This window comes from Pan paniscus, chromosome X (assembly GCF_029289425.2).
Source record: "Pan paniscus chromosome X, NHGRI_mPanPan1-v2.0_pri, whole genome shotgun sequence".
NCBI lineage: Eukaryota > Metazoa > Chordata > Mammalia > Primates > Hominidae > Pan > Pan paniscus.
Genome location: NC_073272.2, coordinates 109,741,873 through 109,764,568, shown reverse-complemented (window position 1 = coordinate 109,764,568; position 22,696 = coordinate 109,741,873). Strand labels below are relative to the sequence as shown.

Below are 22,696 nucleotides of genomic sequence, written 5' to 3'. Positions count from 1 at the left end.
CTCTTCTGGACATTTTTCTAGGTAAAGAATTTATGATGAAAACTCTAAAAGCAAATGCAACAAAAACAGACAAATGAAACTTAAAAGCTTCTGCACAGCAAAAGAAATAATCAACAGAGTAAACAGAGAACCTACAGAACAGGAGAAAACATTTGCAAATTATGCTTCTGACAAAGGACTAACATCCAGTATCTACAAGGAAGTCAAACAACAAGAGGGGAAAAACCCCATTAAAAGCTGGGCAAAGGACATGAACAGAAATTTCTCAAAAGAAGACATACAAGCAGCCAGCAAGCACATGAAAAAACATTCAACATCGCGAATCTTCATGCAAATTAAAACCACACTGGGGTACCATCTCACACCAGTCAGAATGGCTACTATTAAAAAGTCAAAAAACAACAGATGTTGGTGTGGATGTGGAGAAAAGGGAACGCTTATACATTGTTGGAGGGTATGTAAATTAGTTCAACTTTTATGGAAAACAGGATGGCCATTTCTCTAAGAACTAAAAATAGAACTACTGTTTGACCCACCAATCCCACTACTGGGTATCTACCAAAAGGAAAAGAAATCATTACATTAAAAAGACACCTGTACTCATGTGTTCATCGCAGCACTATTCACAATAGCAAAGTCATGGAACCAATGTAAGTGTCCATCAACAATTGACTAAATAAAGAATATGTGGTGTGTCATGCACCATGAAATACAGTGCAGCCATTAAAAAAAGAATGGAATTGTGTCCTTTGCAACAACATGGATAGAGCTGGAGGTCATTATCCTAAGTAAATTAAGAAACAGCCAAATACCATATATTCTCACTTGTAAATGGGAGCTAAACAGTGAGTACACATGGACATAAAGATGGAAAGAATAATAGACACTGGAGACTCCAAAAGTGGGAAGGGTGAGAGGGGAGTGAGAGTTGAAAAATTACCTATCCAGTTCAATGTTCACTATTTGGGTAATGGGTACACTAGAAACCAAGTCCCCACCAGTACACAGTATACCCATGTAACAACAAGCACATGTAAACCCTAAACCTAAAAGAAAATAAAGACAAATAAAAAACCCTTAACTGTTTTCATTGTTTTGTTTGAAGTGTTATGAATTCCCTGACCATCCTGCATACACAGTCAAATGGAAATACCAAAACAAAGTTCCATACAAGTTTTTAATGGCATAAAAAATAGGAGTTGACTGTATCAATTAATATTCATTCTAAAATTTCTGGACCTAGTTCTTCTGTTATTCTTAGTTTTGCTTAACATTTAGCTTAGGAATCGGAAGACTTCAATAGAAGCTCTTTTTTGCCTGATTTGTTTTATATTAAAATAATTAATTATTATTATTTTTTTGAGATGGAGTCTTGCTCTGCTGCCCAGGCTGGAGTGCAGTGGCCCGATCTTGGCTCACTGCAAGCTCTGCCTTCTGGGTTCACGCCATTCTCCTGCCTCAGCCTCCCGAGTAGCTGGGACTACAGGCGCCCACCACTACGCCCTGCTAACTTTTTGTATTTTTAGTAGAGACGGGGTTTCACCATGTTAGCCAGGATGGTCTCGATCTCCTGACCTCGTGATCAGCCCGCTTTGGCCTCCCAAAGTACAAGCGTGAGCCACTGCGCCCAGCCTAAAATAACTAATTTTTTTTAATAGTAAAGACTAAGTCTCAAACCTTAAAGCCCTTTGAACAAATGGGTTCAGAATAGGACTTCCAAATAGAAATTACTTCATTTTTGAAATCTATAGCAAAATGTCATTTAAAATTAAGTTGTATTTTCAGGTAATAGAGATTTCTGGTGTGTTCCTATTATCAGGAAAAAAAAAACCCACAGCTATTTTTCCCTTTAAATGTTCTCAGTGTAAACTAAGAAAATATGTGCAAAAATACTATTTTTTTCCAATTAAGGTAGTCTTTCTCATCTAATTTAGGGCTCTAAAAAACTATAAGATTGTCTCAGCATATCAAGTCTGGGACTAATTTTTTTTTCGTTTGCTGAAAATTGTTGATTTGCTCTTGTTAAAGGAAGAAATGGTTCTTTCAGTTCAAAAATTGGCAGAATCAAGCTAATCCCTTAAAGTATGCTTGTGCTTTGGCTGATTGTATGTCTGTGGTGATTACCCTTGATTAACAACAGCAAAAATTCTACCTTCCCAATCATCTGTTAGACTTTAGTCTGCCTCCCTTCCTCTGGCATTTGCCAGTTAAATTGGAATTATATAAATGGGAGAAAGAGAATATAATGCTGCTATGATAGAATTTCTTGGAACACCAGGCAAAGAAAAGTATTGAAAGATTGGTCCTGATCCCCGCTTTCAGATATTTGTGGTCTCCTATACTAATTTATGCTGTCTATCTAAGCAGTATGATCTTATTTTCCTGAGCCCTGTGGGATACAGGCTATTTATTATACAAAGTTTGGAGGGAGGAGTGTGGTATAAGGATACAGTGGTGACTTAGTGCATTTTCTTTATCTACAGCAAATGGTTGGATAAGAAATGCATCTGAATCTTAACTTCTCGACCCTGCCTCAGATTAGCCCCCTCCCATTTCTCTCCATTCCTCTCAATTTGAATTTCATATTATCTGGAGGAGTCTCATTCATTCTATAATATGAACTACTTAATCAAATAATCAGATCAATACCTAGCTGAGGAGTTGTTAACCAATGGTATAATAAATGGAAATTTTGATTTGGAGGAAATTTGTATTTAACAGAGGACCTGGGTTTGATGAAGTCCAGCTAGACAATAGGAAAAAATGAAGTGAGAAGGCTGAGGGAGATCAGAAAGAGTGTTGGGAAGCCATCAAGCATAAAATGGTAGGCCTTGCTGTGGGCTTCTAATGGTGATAATGTAGAAACTTATAAATCGGGGCTAGTGTTTCTAGGCTGATGCAGCATTTCTAGTTTGTCCTGGTGTCTTCTCAGCTAATCTTTCTCTCTCCCCTACTGGGAGAAACAGGAGGAAGAGGAGATTGTGCTTATGCTCACCTGTGTGGTGCTATGTAGTATTCATAGGATTTTCCTATTCTTTGGTCTTTTAGAAGACACCTAGGTTTGCCACTCACATTTTTTTTTTCCTGTAGTGGGGGGAAAAAAAACCATATTATATCAGTAGTAAGAAAATTTGGAGGACTTGCCAGGTTCTATAACCAGTTTGGTGATTCTGCACTGTCTGCCTGGATCTCTTTTTGTTTTTCACCTGTAAAATGAAAAGCAAATGGATTATCTCTTAAAGACTCTTTCAGTGAGTGAGCTTAGATACATTGTTATATACACTTTAAACTATGTACTAAAGTTTGGGTTAGGGATTTGTAATGGACTGAATTGTAACCCCCCAACCTCTACATTCCTATGTCCAAGCCCTAACCCCTAATGTGACTGTGTTTGATAAGGCCTACAAGAAATTAATTAAGGTTTAATGAAGTCATGAAGATGGGGGCCTGATCCAATAGGATTATTGTCCTTATATAAGACTGTTGGAGAGCTCGTGCTCTCCCTCTCCCTGCACACACTCAGAGGAAAAGCTATGTGAGTACAAAGTGGCCGTATAGCAGCCTTAAAGCCTAGTAAAGGAAGAGAGCCTTTACCAGGAACTGAACTCTGCCAGTACCTTAATCTTGGGCTTTCTAGCCTCCATAACAGTGAGGAAATAAATTTCTGTTGTTTATGCCACCTAGTGTATAGTATTTTATTATGGCATCCCTATTACATGATTTAACCATGTTAGGTATGTTTTTATGAATTGAATCTGTAGTTTATATGATTTAGAAATGAAATGTAAAGCTTCTTTTTGTTGAAATAGGAAGTGAAAGGTTTTTACCTGGTGGTGGAAAGAAGACATCATCATTTCTGTACTTCTGCAAGCTGCTAGATCCTGGGGAATTATGGTATTTTTAGCTGGATGTTATGAGGAATATAGTTGTATTTTTGAGCTAAATTGCTGAGAAACCTGAATACAGTTGAGAAACAATCATTATTTGATGGCAGAAGAACAGAACAAGTTACAGGGCTTCTCTCTTTTCCTGTATCCCCCCCCCAATATAAATAACCTTGTTGAGTACCCTATTCTATTAATTATTATAATTATTATTGCATTGGTAGAGATTGATGTAATTTTGTTAATGTTGCCTCCTATAAATCTCATTCTAAAGAATCTTATTCTAAAGAAGAGCAAATTGCCAGAGTCTAAGACTTTTTTGTAACCTCTGTTTTGCCTTGATATGGCAGGAGAGATAGGGTTTAAGGTAAAATATTATTAAGTAAATACACCTTTTTTGTTGTATCACTTAATTGTATTCTGCTCCTGCAAACATATTTCTGATTTGTTCTGGCTCACATCAGTAGATGGGGAGTGTCCTGTTCAGATTTACATTGCTTTTCGTACTTTTGCTGATTGTATGCAACTACATTTCCCTAGAGCTACTGTTGACCTGACAGTATTGGCTGCTAGTTGGCAGGGAGGATTCATCATCTAGATTAGATGGTTACTTCCTGTTCCTGTCTACAGACATGAAAAAATGGAGTGTTTACTTTTCTCCAAAGGTTTCTCAGAAGTAGGAAAATTACTTTAAAAGCTTTGTCTGGTTGCCTTCAGATAAACATTTTCATTAATATTTCATCTCATTTTGAGCCCTCTTCTAGTTTGTAGTATTTTTTCAATGTATGTAGGTGGCCTCAAACCATATGGCAAAAGCATTTCCCAAAACATCCAATCTTTGTCTTACTATGAACTGGTTTTCTGTATTTTTTTTCTCATTGAGCAGCTCCTCTCAATAAGCTCAAAACCCTTTTTCTACTTTGATCTGCCTCTGATTATGCTGATGTATTAGGTCCTTTTTGGAACTCATACATGTTTTAATAGCACTTTTAAAAATGAAATTGCCTATTCCTTCCCTCTGTGTTGCGTGAAGAAAAAAATTTGTTCCTATTTTTAGATAATATGTGTTGAATGTTCTCGTAGTCATTGCCCTGTACAACGTGGTTATCACACACAAGATACAATGTCTTGTGCTCAGGGATGTTTATTACGTTTCTGTCTACTTTAAAATGCTTAACTTCCCGGGTTCTTATCCCCATTAAATGTTGCTTTTAGGTATTTTAGTTGTTTTTAATTCCATACACGTGTACTTTATAAAATATGTTGGATGAGCATTTGTAATGAGAAATTAGAGTCCCAGATTTTTAATGAATAGTTTTGTTCTGTCTACTAAAAGTCTGACTTCTTCCATCTTCAGGCATCTGTCCTAAACACAGTGAGGTTGTGGAGTAGCACTCCCTCCCATCTTTGACACAGATACTTCCCCGCAATCCCAACTCCCAAAGTGGATGTTGCCTGGGGTAGGTAAGGATCAGGGAGAGTATAGATCATTCTGTATCTGCTCTACGTCTTATGAAGGCTCTTGAGAACACATAGTCCACAGTGCTTCAAATTCAAAGAAATGTTAAATCTGAAAGAGCCCATAGCAAGTTATCAAGACTATCAGACTACTTCCTGTTTCCTGAATGTGCTGTGCACTTTTACATGTCCATGCCCTTGCTTGTTTTGGAGCATCTTTGCTCCTCAGGCTGCCTTGTAAAATGCAGCTTGTCCTCCAGCAACTTAAGCTCTGAATTAATCATTCTGTCATCAGTGATATCATGGCATTTTAAGAAACTATTAATATATAATTTCTCCCATCTTATGTTTGAGTGCCCTGCAACGTATTTCATAGTATAGTGTTTAGTTTGTGTTATTTTTCTACTTTAAGTTTTAAATGTTTACTTGAGCAGATAGGGTTATATTATAGTAAGAATGGTGTATGTATATATTTCCTGGGATAAATAAGAAAGTAGAAGGTAAAACACTTAATTGACTTTCATTTCTAGCGTTTTTGATAGGAAATGAATTCACTCACACTTTTAGGTTTCTCATGGAAGTCATTGAGGAAGAGAATATACAACGTAGTTCTGCCTTATTCAGAAACCATCATGGTATTTTTAAAACATGCTATTATCTATATTACATTGTGATTCACTTCATTCTGAAGCTGCCAAAAGACCTGTCTTACATAGAGATACTTTGGATAGCCATTGTTACGGGAGAGGATTGATACATTTCTGTATTTCTGATTTCTTAATTTATGATCATATGCTACTTCTGTGATCAAAAAATAAAGTTGTTTTTTTTTTTAAAAAAAAAGAAGAGACAGGATGGCGATCATTAAAAAGTCAGGAAACAACAGCTCCTGGAGAGGATGTGGAGAAATAGGAACGCTTTTACATTGTTGGGAGTGTAAATTAGTTCAACCATTGTGGAAGACAGTGTGGCGATTCCTTAAGGATCTAGAACTAGAAATACCATTTGACCCAGCAATCCCATTACTGGGTATATGCCGAAAAGATTATAAATCATTCTACTATAAAGAGACATGCGCACATATGTTTATTGCAGCACTATTCACAATAGCAAAGACTTCAGACCAACCCAAATGTCCATCAATGATAGACTGGATAAAGAAAATATGGCACATATACACCATGGAATACTATGCAGCCATAAAAAGGATGAGTTCATGTCCTTTGCAGGGACATGGATGAAGCTGGAAACCATCATTCTTAGCAAACTAACACAAGAACAGAAAATCAAACACCACATGTTCTCACTCATAAATGGGAGTTGAACAATGAGAACATGTGGACACAGGGAGGGGAACATCACACACTGGGGCCTGTCAGGGAGTTGGGGGCTAGGGGAGGGATAGCATTAGGATAAATACCTAATGTAGGTGATGGATTGATGGGTGCAGCAAACCACCATGGCACCTGTATACCTATGTAACAAAACTGTGCGTTCTGCACATGTACCCCAGAACTTAAAGTATAATTAAAAAAAAAAAAGGGAGAGAGACAGGCTGGGCACGGTGTCTCACGTCTGTGATCCCAGCACTTTGGGAGGCTCAGGCGGGCAGATCACGAGGCCAGGAGTTTGAGACCAGCCTGACCAACATGGTGAAACCCTGTCTCTACTAAAAATACAAAAATTAGCCAGGCATGGTGGTGCATACCTGTAATCCCAGCTACTTAGGAGGCTGAGGCAGGAGAATTGCTTGAACCCAGGTGACGGAGGTCGCAGTGAGCTGAGATCGCACCACTGCACTCAGCCTGGCAACAGAGCAAGACTCCATCTCAAAACAAAACAAAACAAAAAAATGGTTGCTGATATTGACTATGCCAGATTAGAAACTGAAAAATGAAGAGGTGAATTTCATCCTTAAAGATAAGGTTTAAATTTTAAGATACTGGTATTTATATGAGTAATGAAAGAATTGGTGAGAAAGTAATCCCATCTAATTCTTGTCTTCCTGATCAGTGGTTAGTCAAGAACAATTGGAGAAAAATTCCCAAATGGAGCATTAGAATCTTGGCTCAAGTTATAACAGGTTTATTGCATATGATATAGAAAGCAAAAAAAAAAAAAAAACTGACTTTTACCGTTTGTTATTTTAATACCTTTAGTGTAGGTCATCCTTCACTTGAATGCTAATGTTGACAGTAACTTGACCTTACACTTTAGTCATCTTTTTGAATGCCACTGGACATTTGGCTCTTGGAAGATGGTAACTCTTAGTACTTCTCCCTGGTTTGTATATATTACTTATTTGGGAACCTATCTGCCATTGTGGCTGTCAGAGCTCAGCATAATTTAAATGTTTAAGGTGGGTGATTGAAGTACTTGAATGAGATATCTTTTCATCTATCTGCTGATGACTCACTAAAGAGTATTTTGAAGAAAGGATGTTCTCCAACTCACCAGTGTATTAGAGGAAAAAACATATGGTATATCCCCTTAAAATTTAAGTTTTTAGAAAGCAGAAATGCATTATTCCAGTATTACTGTGAATACTTATATTACCATAGACCATCCCCATTGTAAGGTACTTATCTTTTTATAAAATGTCCTAAAATGGGTAAATTATTTCATAAAAGCTGGCATACAAAGTTGCTCTAATTAGAACGTAATTGTTTTTAGACTTAACCATTAATTGAGGCTGTCAGTAGTTTGCAGCAGAATCCAAGCATCTACTGTATTAAACTTCATCTAAAACCACGTTATTCTTGATGATATTTTGTTATAATTGATACTTTGTTCTTTGATGCTTGAGAGATTGTATTTGCAGGTAATACTTTTATCTAAAAATTAAGATGAATTTTCTGGTTTCAGAGTATTATTTTGTTAATGTCTGCTGTTGCCCTTCACCTCTCTGAACCCTACTGATTTTTCTAGATCAAGCTAAAGAATGTCGAGCTTGATGAAGTTTTCTTCTATCTCAATAGCTTAAATTATGGCATTTGGACATGGTTTATAGTATCTATTTCCTTTTTCCTTGTATTAGTTAGCTGTGTAATAGTTATGCCTGCCTCTTATACTGGCTCCTAGAGAGCAATGACTGTGTTTTAGGCATCCTTGTAGCACCTTTCACAGTACATATCCCCTATATTTTCAGGAAGTATTTATGAAAATCATTGGTTTTTATCCCAGATTTTCCAAATTAGACTTACAAATAAGTCAGTAATTTGAGGTTTAAATGAGTAATTACACAGTTAGCCATAATGGTTAAGGCTCTATAGTTAAGATTGCCCAGGTTTGAGTGCCTGCTTCATTATGTATCAACTGTGAGACTCCCTCATCTGTAAATAGGAATGTTAGTATCAGCCTCCTAGAATTGTTGATGAAGACTAACATAATTAGTTTGTTTAAAACATTTATTGAGATACCAAACATATAGGATACACTCAATATAATGTAGTAGTAGTATAATATAACTTTTGCTAAATGTAGTCCTATTGGGCTGGCCTGTGAGCCCCTTGAAGGCCTGTCTTTTGGTCTTTATATCTCAGGCACCTAACCTAGCAGACAGTCAATACTCAATAAATACTTGCTTGAATTGAATTGATTTATTTACCCTATTTTTATCTTCCATTACAGCCCACTGTTTGTAACATGGAAGATTGGTCGAGACAAAAGATTACGTGGATGCATAGGTACTTTTTCTGCCATGAATTTGCATTCAGGACTCAGGGAGTACACACTTACCAGGTGAAGACCAATTTTTGTTACCTCTGCTTTTACATTAAAAAAAAAACTTATGAAACTTGAATCTGATACTTTAACTCCTTTTACTGAATTGTCAACGTTCTTGTCTTCCTTCATGTCAGGTTTTTCCTTTGTCTTTAACCATTTACCTTTTCTCTGGTAAAATGTTATTGATATATATTACCATAATATAAAATACTGTGATTAATGTATTCTGCCATCGATGTTTTGAAGTGTTTTTTTTTCTTCCAGTGGCCAGCTTATTTTGTATAACTTGAAAACCAATGACCAAATGTCCACGGGTTACCAAAATATGTGATTTCTATAGTAACAGTCATTATTTCTTCCCTCTTGTGTTTTTTAAAAATAGTTGTTGTCTCTTTCATCTTACACATTTTGTTACACTTTTAAGGACTTTTGAAATTGAAAGGAGAGCCTAGGAAGAAAGTGATGCCACAGCCTAGCAGTATAATCATTCACATTCACACTTCACCCAGAATTAATTGTAGCTTGCTTATTTTCTTTTATCTAATAAAAGGACAAAGTAATTCCTCATTACAGTTGTTTAAAACTTTGTTCTTAATTTCTGAATTCACAAAAAGCTATCTAGCACACAATGTGAATTTTTTGGTTCAAGTTTAGATTTCAAGCAAATTGTGACCCAAAATTATTTCAAAAGAAGAAAATTCCTTAAATAATAAGCTATTAGTAAAGGAATTTCCTGTTTTTGTTCACATTTTAGGGTGATTATCTGATACAGTTTCTATAGTTGTAATATGCACAGTGTCTGTCCAACAAGAAATTGCTCCCTGCTGACTATTGGTACTTGGGGCATGTTTCTCAACCTCCATAGGTAAAATAGTAATTACAGTATTTTGTTCTATATACTTAATAGAGGTGTTAGGAGAATGAAGTAATAATCACTATTTTACTTCAGGATTAATGTGGAACATTATTTTACTGTAGAACTGCATAAATGCAGGCTCATAGCACCAGTTAATAAAATACGGTAACTGAGTTTGGTATTCTCATATTTGAAGGTATGCAGTAGCTCACAGCTGCAGGGTTTTCTCAGCTTACAGTGAAGCCCAGAAAAAAAACCAATGGCTTGGGGGATCATATTCATTTTTTAGCTTTTCACAGGTATAAGAAACTGGGTGTTTGGATTTGATTAAATAACATACAGGCTGTAAGGGTTGAAACACATATTCTGGAAATAAATTCAACTTGTTAAAGATAATATAAGTACTAGTCTAGGCATGTTAGATTTTTTTTTTCTGACATAAAATACAATGGGCTCATTTTTGGGACTTCAGCAAATTCTGCCAATGGCTACCTTTTTGGGACAGGTACATATTAAATTACACATTTAATACTAATCAATGGCAATTTATTGTACATTTCCCAAAATAAGTTGTTATGAGGAACACTGGTTCCTTTGCGCTACCTGAAGAAAAGAATTCTGTGACCAAATAAGTTTGGGAAACACTGGTTAAAAAATGTAAACAACTCTGCTCACTGTAGGACTTCTCAGAACCTTTTATGTTAATAGTGTTATGTATATCTAAGAGAGAGAAATAGAATGTAGCATTTTCCAGGCTTATTTGACTACAGGACCGTTTTATCCTCCCACCCCAAAGTCTGAGTGTTCCAAGGAAAACATTTTTGGAAACACAAGTCTGTTTTCAAAACAGAATATTACTTTATATTTGGGTAGTAAGAGTTGGTATTATAGAAACCCTTTGTGCTTTCTAGTGAAATTGTAGCAGAAATCCCATTATCAAACATTATATACCTTAGAAATCTTTCGTAGTGGTCACTGTGGTAGCAATTGGGTTTTGTTTAAAGAAAAAAATAAATTCTTTTGCCTATGTTGGCAAGGGGTGAAAACATCCAACTTTTCTGGACTTGTCCATTTATATCCTAGGGTAATGACCAGAAGAATTACAGTATAATTTTCTGACAATAATGTGATTCTGAATGAATTGTTCAAATACTTGAAGTTGGAAATTTGCCTACATTTGTATACCTTGTTACCCTCATTGCAATCTATAGCTCTTCCTGTTTACTTTTCAACTTTTTTCTCATGTTTCTATACAGCTTCCTCAAATTGTATATATCACATTAAAGAGGCGTGTGTGTGTGCGTGTGTATACATATGTTTGTGTGTGTATACACACATGCACATACCTGGTTTTACTTCTCATTTTTGTTTGGCTTAATTTCTTTTGTATAACAAGATATTAACAATCATACTAGTTGGAAAAGATGAACAAAAGAAAACAAGTCTTACAAAATACAATTAATCTTTTTTCCTGGATTCATTTTAGCATCAAAAGTTGTAAGGAGTCATTTTTAAAAGTTGGAATATAATATTTTTCTGTTCAGTAGTGTGCTTATCATTTTTACGTATTATGTTATTATGATTATTTTTGTTAATGGCTGCCATTTATTAAGAATTTACTATGTCAGACATTGTTGAGGAGCTTTACATGCATAGTCCTTGTAATAACCCTTAGGTACTAATATCTACATTTTCAAAATGAGGAAACTGAGAATTAGGTAATTTAAATAATTTACCCACTCACACATCTATTAAGTGATAGAACCAGGATTCAAACCCAGAGCATGTGTCTACAAAATCCATCCCCTAACCGAGGCAACATTTTCTGATTATTTATGTTTTGCAGCTTTGTCATGAAAATAATGAACTTGAAAGCAAGTTACTATAAATTTTATAAATCATAGATCAGTAATCCTTCAAAAATTCTAGTTAGGAGTTAAGACTGAAATTTTGCAACAAGAAAATCCATAGATATTATTATGGAAAGTATACAACTCAGAGTTGTATAGAGCAGAGAGAAGAAAATTGACTTGAACTAATATTGTATTAAGGATAAAGCTTATTACAAAACAATACTACTGTAGGATAGGAAATTGTATTCTTTGGCTACATGGACTAGACTTTAAGAATACAATTTTTTTTGAACATAAAAATTGGTGATTCTTGGCTTCTGGTCGTCCCACCTTAAAAACCCATAACTCACAAAATGAATAAATAGAATTAAATGAACTTAGGGGATAGGGGCATAAAGGAGGGAGAAAGCAAAACAAAAAACAAAATAAAACAAAACAAAAAATAAGCAGTGAAATTAAAGGCATTCTAGGTATAGGCATCTTTTTAAAAATTCAAATATCCGGTTCATCTGTGATTAGATAGACTATTGTTTGATTTTCAGAATGTTACTCAATTATATCTCTTCTTTTTTTTATTGTGGGGAAATATATGTAACATAAAATTTACCATTTTAACCATTTTTAAATGTATAGTCCTGTGGCCTTAAGCGCAATCATGTTGTTGTACAGTCATCACCACCATCCATCTCCAGAACGTTTTTCATCTTCCCCAACTGAAACTCTACCCATTAAACATGAACTCCACATTCTTCCTCCTCCAGGCCCTGGCAACCACCATTCTACTTTGCGTTGCTATGAATTTGACTACTCTAGGTACCTCGTATCAGTGGAATCATATGATATTTGTCATTTTGTGACTAGCTTATTTCACTTAGCATAATGTCTTCAAGGTTCATCCATGTGGTAGCGTGTGTCAATTTACCTTCTTTTTAAGGCAGAATATATTCCATTGTATGTATATACCACATTCTGTTTATCCTTTCATCCATTGGTGGACGTTTGGGTGGGTGGCTTCCACCTTTTGGCTGTTGTGAATAATGCTGCGATGAACATAGGTGCACAAAATATCTGTTTGAGTACCCTTTTTCCTCTTAAAAGTGAACCAGTTTATAGAAGACAATGATCTAGCTTGTGTGTAGTCCCTTAACTCTAAAACCTTTCTTAAAAATATGACCAGATATTTTTTAAAATGAAATGCCTATCCTGAATTAAGTTTTTATTTATAAATAAAATTATAAACTTTTAATTTTAATAAAATTATTAAAACTTTTAGAATTAAAGTACTTGTCATAGTCAAGTTGTATGTTCAAATATGACCAGGTATTTTTTAAATGAAATGCCTATCCTGAATTAAGTTTTTTAAATATATATATAAACATAATCTTTTAAATGTAAAGTACTTGTCAAAGTCAAGTCATATGTTCTCCTAATTGAAATTTTGATTTTAGATTGAAATAAAATCTTATAAAGAGGCTGAGGATTTCTTCTCAATTGTGAAAATACATAGTATTTGTGTAGGTAATGAAAAGTTTATGAGAAGTACATGGAACTATTATAAATAGACTATTCTTTGTCTGACCTTGAAGGATCTGGGTAAAAGCAGGAAAGATTATAGAAAATATGAAGCAGGATGGAGAGCTCAGAATTATTGATAAAAGTCTATCCATAGAATTTGGTGATAAAGTCCACAAATTACCCTATTTATCATTGCTCAAGACTTCAAAGTAGAAATATTCTTTGTCCGAGCTGAAGGAGATAATTTCCAGTATTGTGTTTATGGCTTTTATATATTAGAAAGCAGAGGCAGATTCATTTCCCCAATTTTAGTACTTAGAAAACATACTTTTATAGAGAGGACAATTACCACTAATATAGATTAATATAAACATCTGAGTCAAAAAAGATTCCTGGCCGAGCGCGGTGGCTCACGCCTGTAATCCCAGGCCGGCAGATCACGAGGTCAGGAGATCGAGACCATCCTGACTAACACGGTGAAACTCCGTCTCTACTAAAAATACAAAAAATTAGCCGGGCGTGGTGGCGGGTGCCTGTAGTCCCAGCTACTCAGGAGGCTGAGGCAGGAGAATGGCATGAACCCGGGAGGCAGAGCTTGCAGTGAGCCAAGATTGCGCCACTGCACTCCAGCCTGGGCGACAGAGCGAGACTCCATCTCTTAAAAAAAAAAAAAAAAAAAAAGAAAAAAAAAGTTTCCTTAAAATTTTGGCTAATAAATTTCCCAGCAAAATGCAGATCTATTTCTTTATGTAAATTCAAGTTGGCAGTAATTTTTCTAGAACACATTAAGTAATTAATAGATGTATTCTTATTCAGCAAAACAGGATTGTGGTCTGTCACCACACTTAAAAGACTATCTTTTTTTCTCCTTTGTTGTACTTAGACCTCTCGGCAGTGAAATAATTATGCAGGTGCTGGCAGTTCTAGAACTTGATTGTGAACTATGCCACTTTTGTTGAACTACTTAATTCTAAGAAATTAGCAATGAAAGTTTAGCCCTTTCTAGGGAACAGTATGACCACATAAAAGGTGATGTGCTGTGTTTTGTTTTGGAGTTTTATTTTGTTCTGTGTGGGTTAGTGGGGTTGTGTGTCAGGGGAGTTTGAGGGGGGATTGATTGCTTGCATGGTACAAATATTCACTTTCCATTAGATTTTTTGAGATACTGAAAATAGCTAACAAACCTACTTTATTACTTTCAAAGGTCCTAGCTAGATTGGGTACTTATGGGATTCATTGTAAACTGAATTTGCTTTTATATTTTGGTGTTGTAATCTGGCATTTTTCTAAAGCAGTATGAGTTTAAAGCCATTATAAGCAGCATAATATTTTCCCTGTCATAGTAGACCATCGTGTGATCATTTTTATTCTTGATTATTTGGGTAACCACTCTAGGCTCATTGTGAACACTTAGATTAAACAAGTTCCTCCTCCCTCTCATTTAATATTAGTCTTTATGGTAGCATCACCCAGATTGATTTTTCTTATGAAAAGAAAAGCTGTACGAATCACCTCTGACTGTACATTATTGTTATGGAAGCTCATTCTGGAGATGTTAAGGCCAAACAATTTTTGGCAAGTGGTTGTGGCAAGACTTCTGGCTAAAGTATGCATTTTGGGGAAATAAATTAGATGTATCACAAACAATGCAAAATTAATTAGTTTAATTTACAACCTACATTTTTTGCCTTTTTATAAAAGAGATGATGGCCTGAGTCCTAAAGCTTATACCTAATTTGATAGTTTCAGTTTATTAATTACAAAATGAGAAACATTTGTCAGATTTTATAGGCACTTAATTTAAGGTACAGTTTGGAACCTAGGTTGTTGTACGCTCTTTACTCAAAATTATCCACATGAAGCATGGTGAACTATCTGCTCAAACTGGAATCCTCATTTTAGCCATGAGGTTAATGCACTCCTTCGTTATCCCAAGGTTGTGCTAATGTGCAGAGATGTAGCCACAAAATTCCCAGCAGGATGTGGAAACTAAGCAGCAGGAACCATTTGCAGAATGGGTAATGGCTCCTGAATTGTAGAGAATTGTCTGAATTCATATAGCACCTACTGCCACAGAAATTAAGTGTAGTGAGTATATCAGATTCGAATTCCTTATCACATCTTTCAGATCTTTAGAGTTTCCAGTTGGAATCTCCCTGCTGCTTTGATTAAGAGCCACAGGCAAAATGCCTGGGGCAGAAAAGGCCATCTGGGAAAAGGTAGTGTTGAGAGAAGCTGAAAATGGGCTTTTTCAGCACCAGGGCTCTTGGTTCTTAAGTTTGATAGGGAGAGAGTGAACTATAAGAAATTTACCCTATTTTTACATCTATCTGTAAAGTTTAATACCTCTCTGGTCCTTCGAGGCTGTTTCCCCTTTTAATCATGTTTAAACAGTTCATCCTGCAAATCTTGTCTTAATTTTGCCTTAGGAGTTTATGATATATTAGGAGAGATAAGAAGTTATCGAAATAATTGTAGTCCTAGGTAGAAAGCAGTTTTTCTCAAGAAGCAGAGGACGTGATACTGGATGATTACTACTCTATATCTGTTATAAAAGCTAAAATGTATTTAAAGGTATCTATAAATTATTTTATTTGGTTCATCCCTAGTTCACTTTTTATAAAAGCAAAACAGTATGTACCACTTTCTGGCTTGTTTTTATCCTACATGGTCCAAAAAGGTCAAAATTATAGGGATGCGTATAAATCATTATTATCAAAGCAACCATATACAAGGTGTTGGGTATTTATATTTTAAGAAATTTGTAATACATATTTTAAAGGGGAAAATGATCTTGTCATAGAAGAAAAAGCCTTTGAAATAGAGGACTCTTAAGAGTGTGCAGGCACATGCACACATACACAGGGAGTTTACCAAACATTAGCTAGAACCAAGTTGGATTATAGCTCTGATGCTTGGCAAATGAACAAAATTAAAAGTTATAGTTTAGATTTCACTTTCCTCTTGTCTTGTTAAAGTGAATTCATATTTTGTTTTAGTACAGTAAACTGATATCTGTCTCCTTTCCTGAGAGTCATTGTCTGCGATAGTCTTCATTTTTTCAGATGAATGACTGAAATGGTAAAGCTAAGTTAGAACACAAATATTGTATGAAATTATTACATTGGATGTGGCCTAAAATTATACTATAGACATTAAAAATATATTTCTTTTGTCTGAATATTTACATAATAAATATTGGGCTTACTTATAAGTGTCTAAAGTATTTGAGTCATTAGGACCTGAATGAACAGGAGGACAGATTTGTATCTTAGTGTTCTGGAAGAATAAGATGGTTATGCTTTGATGTAACTAAAGGTGATTATCATGCAAATCCTATGCTTTTACCACTTTTAAGGGGACAATGTTAGGAATTTGAGTACTTTAAAATAATTGAAAGTTGAGGTTTTGGTGTAGCAATTGAATATTAAAATTTTAGTTATGATCTTATGAGCATGAGAAATACTTTTTAAAAGTAGAAGGCAAAAGAAATGAAGCCCTTCTCTGTGATCTTTCCCCTTCTCTCAAACTTCAAACTGCCTTAAATGTGGTTATCCAAAGTAGTAGTCCTTGGAAAAAACTTACTTTTCATCATTGATAACAATTTGTTGATCTTTAAATGCTAAACACTTATTGCATCGTAAGTCCTTTATCTTGCATCATAAATATATTTTTCTTAGAAACAACTCTAGTTTTTCTTACATTCTCTCTCAATTTTTAAATAAAGAGCAAACTTTCAACATAAAAGTCCTGTCCTAAAGAACTACATTATCTGATCTACTTCTTGTTAACAAAAGAAATAAAATATATCTATATTTATATAACAAAATAGACATGGACAAATTGTAACATTTAAAAAATTTTCTATTGGAATAGAATATCATAGATGCTAGGAAATTCTAAAGATGGAAAACAATATAGTCATGTACCGCATAATGACGTTTTGGTCAACAGTGGACTGCATATACAACAGTGGTCCCATAAGATTATAATACTTTAATTTTACTCTATCATTTCTATGTTTAGATGCACAAATACTTAACGATTGTGTTACAGTTGCCTACATTATGCAGTATAGTAACATGCTGTACAGCTTTGTAGCCTAGGAGCAATAGGCTATATCATATAGCCTAGGTACGTTGTAGACTATACCATCTATGTTTGTGTAAATACACTCTATGATGTTCACACAACAATGAAATTGTTTAATGATGCATTTCTCAGAATGAATCCCCACCATTAAGCAATACATGACTGTATTTAATACATTCTTTTGAGGATGAAGCTCTAATTATTGTTAATATCAAATATGCAGTGTACTTTTCAGTATATTTAAAATCTAAAAGTGAAGAAAATACATTTGGATTCATAAGGTACAGATTTACACTTGGTGTGATGTTCAGAAAACTCATTTTTGTTAATTTTACTTCAGCTCAAAAAATTATCCTGTAAATATACATATGGAAACTATAGACTTATTCAGATTAGATTAGCATGTTATTGTCTCCATTTTTAACACTCTGTTTTTTTTATTTCTACATGGAAATGCTAACTTTTGTATCCTTCCTAGTAGTGAAAGAGAAAGTTAGAAAAGGCCATAAAATAAATTCTTCAGAAGCTTTAATTAAAGGGATTGCCCAGAACTCAACTTCTTGTTGCTATACGCAACTACCTTCAGGACTACTTTGTATGTTCTACAAAGCTGATTTAAAAGGTTCCAACTGCAGTCACTTCACTGAGGATGGCAGGAAAGAGAATCTCTTAAGTTCTGCAGGCTGCTTTTAACCTAAACCATTCTTCTAAGATGACCATTACTTGCCTCCTAGCTAAGCCTGGAGAAGTATTTTAAGCCTTTGAAATGAGTGGAGCTGTGTTGCATATGAAGAACAGTAAACAACTGTACACTGCTGGTTAGACTTGTACTGCTAATGAGATCATGGGTTCAATCCCTATTTGGACCATATTTTTAGACAATAGCTACCACTAGATCCCAGGCGTTGATTACAGTGGGGCTCAGACAGAGCACGTAGGCGAATCAGTACCAAACCCAAGTTTTAGCATCATTTCAGCATATGAAACGTGCTACATTAAAAGTACCCAAAACAATGTGGTCTTAAAATGTGATATACACAAACCCTTTGAAAGTAGCAAGACAGACATGCCCTTTTTCTAAAATTGACAAATCCTGAAGAGGAAGAAAAGAGTTGGGACAATAAAACACTGGTTCTGGAATCTGGAATGTTGCTTTAAGTCCAGGCCAGCAGTGACAAAAGTTATTGTAATGACCTCTGAACAGACAGACACTGCCATTGAGCAGGCCTCTGGTATAGAAAACATGGTACATTTGGGAGTTGTGAATATAGCTCCAGGTGTGCTCCTAAATCAGTTCACAGTAGATTATGCTTAACAACATTGAGATGTTATTGGAGGTGTGGATGAGGAAGTTTGTTGTTGCAGTCCTTTTTTGCACCTGATTTTAAAGAATAAATGAAACATTTTTCTAATTGCCTTTTAAAAAATTTTAAATGGAAGGGAAGTTTACTTCTGATGCTTCAGTGTTGTAAGTTCAACATATAGACTGTCAACCTAAATTCATGGTATAACACAGTTCTTTTCTTTTTTCTTTCTTTTTTTTGTATCTGTTCAATGAAAATAAGGTACAACCCAGGTTTTTACTTCTGACTAGAAGTATTCCACTTCAAGATCTGAGAGTAGCATTTTCTCAAACTTTCACCTTAAAAAACAACATCACTAAACAAAAACTATCACACAGAATGGATAAGAAGTTTTGTAGATCTTTTTGGTGATGAACTATGACATGAGCCTTATAGATTGTAAAATATAGTTGAAACTAATGTACATAACGAAAATTTTTAAATTTTATTTGCTGTTAAATTCTGTGAAATTTCAGTTATTTAAAATAAACATGCAAAAATATGAAATGTAATGTTTCAGATTGCAAGGTAATATGTAATATGTTTGTAAGATACTCTGGTCTAATACTAACTAGTAGTATTTGGATTTGTACAGTCATAATTCATTAAAATGACTTCATTTTAACATGTACCGATGTAGACTAATATTGTAAGTTCTGATTTAAAGAATGGTGACAAAATGGCGCATGTAATACTTTTGCAAGTGTTGGGGAGGTCGGTATGTTTTGAAAAGAGTAATTTAACTTTTGGGTGCCAGGAAATGGGTTATCTCAAAGACCATTGCTGGCAATGGGCAGGCCTGGTAATACTGGCACAGAGCATTAATCATACACCTTATTAACGGTGAGGTGAATAACTTTGAAATAAAGTTTTAGGGAAAAAAAGAGACTACCCAAAACTTAGCTATCTCATGAACAGTTGATACTAATTATAATAATAATTGCTTTGAATCTAAAAGAAAAAAGAATATTTTTAGATGTTAATTTTTCTTCACAAACTCTTTGAAGAGTGTCAATGTGACATTAGAGAAAAGGTCTTTGGAGTGGCAGTAGAACTGACAACACAGGTTGGACTTCAGCAGGCCTGAAAATGGTATGGCCAAAAGGGGAGATTTCTTTCTGCCTCTAATAAAGAGTAGTGGCTAGGAATAGGAGTCATCTCAGATGATACTGGATTTCAGCTGAAGCAACTCTTAAATATTTCAGTGGTAAAAGGATGACTATGTTAAATTCATGGGTTTGTAAATACATGTTATAAAATGTAATTGTTCTTTTTAAAAGCACATATTTTTTTAAAAGCCTACATTTTAAAGTTGTCATCTATTGTGTATTGAGATGTTCCTGTGCCTCACAGATCAGCTCACTAAGGTGTGGTAGCTATTGTCTAAAAATATGTACCCTCTCATACTGTTGCAGCTTCCTCTTCATAGGCTTTATTATTCCCCAGAGCAGCACATTTACCCCATTAGCCAAAATGGCACAAACAACGCCCATTGGCATGACTGAACTCTCCTCAGTTGGTGTCAATCCTTATATCTGAGATAAGAAGCTTTTCTGTGTCTACCTTTCTCACCTAGAGTAAAAGCCAAAGTATTTAAAAAACATATATTTCACTCAGAGTAAAGTTAATATTCTGCAATGAATGCCACCATGCTCAGCTTGCCCCTCTCACCTCATCTCCTACTCCCCTCTTCCCACCTCCGTTCTTTCTCTTGGCCTTAGCTAGGCTGGTTTCCTTGTTTCCCTTTGAACACACCAAGCATGGTCCCCCCCAGGGGCTTTGCACTTGAATTTTCTTTACTTGCAACAGTCTTCTACTAGATAGACATGTAGCTTGGCTTCCTCACTCCCTTCAGGTCTCTATTCAAATGATGCCATTATCAGTGACACGTATGTAAAATAGCAAGGCCTACATTTGATATCTGGCTCTCCCTGCCCGTTTACCCTGCTTCATTTCTCTCCGTAGCACTTATCACCACCTGGCATACTGTAAATTTACTTGTATATTTGTGAGTCTTTCTTAATGCGAATGTAAATTCCATGAGGGCAAGGACTGCTGTAATATTCCTCAAAGCCTACAACAGTACGTGGTACATAGTAGGCATTCAGAAAATATTAGTTGAATAAATAAAAGTCTTGTTTTTATCAGCATTTAGAAATTGTGGATTATAAAGTATAATTCTTTGTCTTACTACTTTACCTAGATGTGAAATTATTTGGTCTTATTGTGGCTAGTTTCTTATAGTTTTCATTGAGTGCATATTGAATGTATTTTTTTTGTGTGTGAGTGGTTTGACATTAAAATTCTCTTTTAAAACTCATTTTATCATGAACACTTTTAAATACTCGCAAAAATAGACTATTATAATGATGCAGTCATTTTTATAATAGTGATTTTTTTTCTCTTTTCTTTTTGTGGGGAACAGAGTCTCACTATGTTACCCAGGCTAGTCATGAACTCCTGGGCTCAAACAATCCTCCAGCCTCTGCTTCCCTAACTGTTGGGATTACAGGTGTGAGCCACCATACCTGGCTGCTTTTTCATTTTACTTATTTTTATTTTAATACTTGCTTTTTAAGTACAGAGGCAGTATGAGGTTGTAGAAAGAGGTAGCCATATCTGGGTTCTAGTTGTGAATCCCTCAATTCTTAGCTTTGTGACCCAAGGGAAGCTACTGAATTTCTGCCATGTCTTGGTTTTCTCATCTGTAAAATGGGTATAATTCTAAACTGGTAAGTTTGTTGTGAGGATTAGGATATATATGTATATGAAGTATCTTATACATACTAGGTACGTAGTAAATATTTATATTGTAGTACATGCATAGTAAATATTTATATTTCTACTTCAGGAAGAAATTAAGTAGTGAGAATGGCCAAGAAATGAAATTTTAAATATATTTATAGCAATTTCAGTTTTTTTTTTCTCTTGGACACATGTAGGTAGGCAAGAATTTTCATAATATGAGAAGAAACAAGCATTATCAGTAAATAAACCAGTGACCCCATAATCAGTCACCATCACATTTCTGTTTATGTAATTCTTTAAAAAATACACACATACATGTAACTGATCATTGAGCAAAACGCTATCAGTCTATATTTCCTGTTGGTTCTGCCCCACAGATATCTCTTGAATCCACCCCATCCTCTTCAGCCTCACTGCCACTGCCTTTGTCTGGGTTCTTATTCTGGCTCACTGGTTTCCCTGCTTCCCTTTGAAGCCATTGTACACCAATCACCAGAATTATCTTTGTTGACAAAAATCTATCTCACTCTCCTTAAAACAGTGCCTGTTATTCCTTATCACCAGAGAGGAAAACCCATTTTTATTAAGAAGCATAGTACTTGAGGACCTAACCTCACACTCCAGCCATGCACACAATTATTCACCACTTCCCAAATATATTCTTTCATGTCTCTCTGGCTTCACATTTTTTTCTTTGCCTCTCCCCATTTCCACCCAGTCAACTCCTACTTATCCTTCAAGACTCAGCTTGCTCATTGCTTCCTCTGTGAGATTTCCTTGACAGTCCCCAGGAAAATTGGTCAGTCTCTTTTAGGCCTCTATTATAACACTTAACACACTGGATTATAATTATTAATTTTATGTTTGTCTCTCCCTTTTGAAATTGCGCTCCACAGTAGTTTACCAAGCAACATCAAAGCAAACTAACAAAAACCAGTCTCATTGCTTTGTAGCAACTTTGCTTGATCCTGATAACCATTCTACTCTCTTTCTTTTCTGTTTGCATATGTTAGCTTACATCTGTCACCTTTTCTTGCTGCCAGCATACTTGAGCCAGTAAGAGTTACCAGTGTTGATTGATAGTGCAAAGGGTGGCTTAAGGCCACTTGGAATTAGACTGAGCCAGAGGACAGGGATCTTTATACAGAACACTTTAGAAAACAAATTGACATGAGGTTGATCTCATTATAAGTGACTGAAGATGCACTATGTGAATTGATT

At 35.2% G+C, this 22,696-nt stretch overlaps 1 protein-coding gene across 2 annotated transcripts in view; it reads left to right on the top strand.

Moving 5' to 3' along the window:
* Positions 1-22,696, top strand: part of AMMECR1 (AMMECR nuclear protein 1) — a 124,474-nt gene that overhangs the window by 45,051 nt on the left and 56,727 nt on the right. Inside the window, exon 2 of one of the 2 annotated variants that reach the window (XM_008975538.5) lies at positions 8,973-9,083. The exons of the other annotated variant lie outside the window; for it this stretch is intronic. Coding sequence (XP_008973786.2) covers positions 8,973-9,083 — 111 coding nt within the window. The remainder of the gene's footprint in view (positions 1-8,972; positions 9,084-22,696) is intronic. 2 annotated transcript variants of the gene reach the window in all.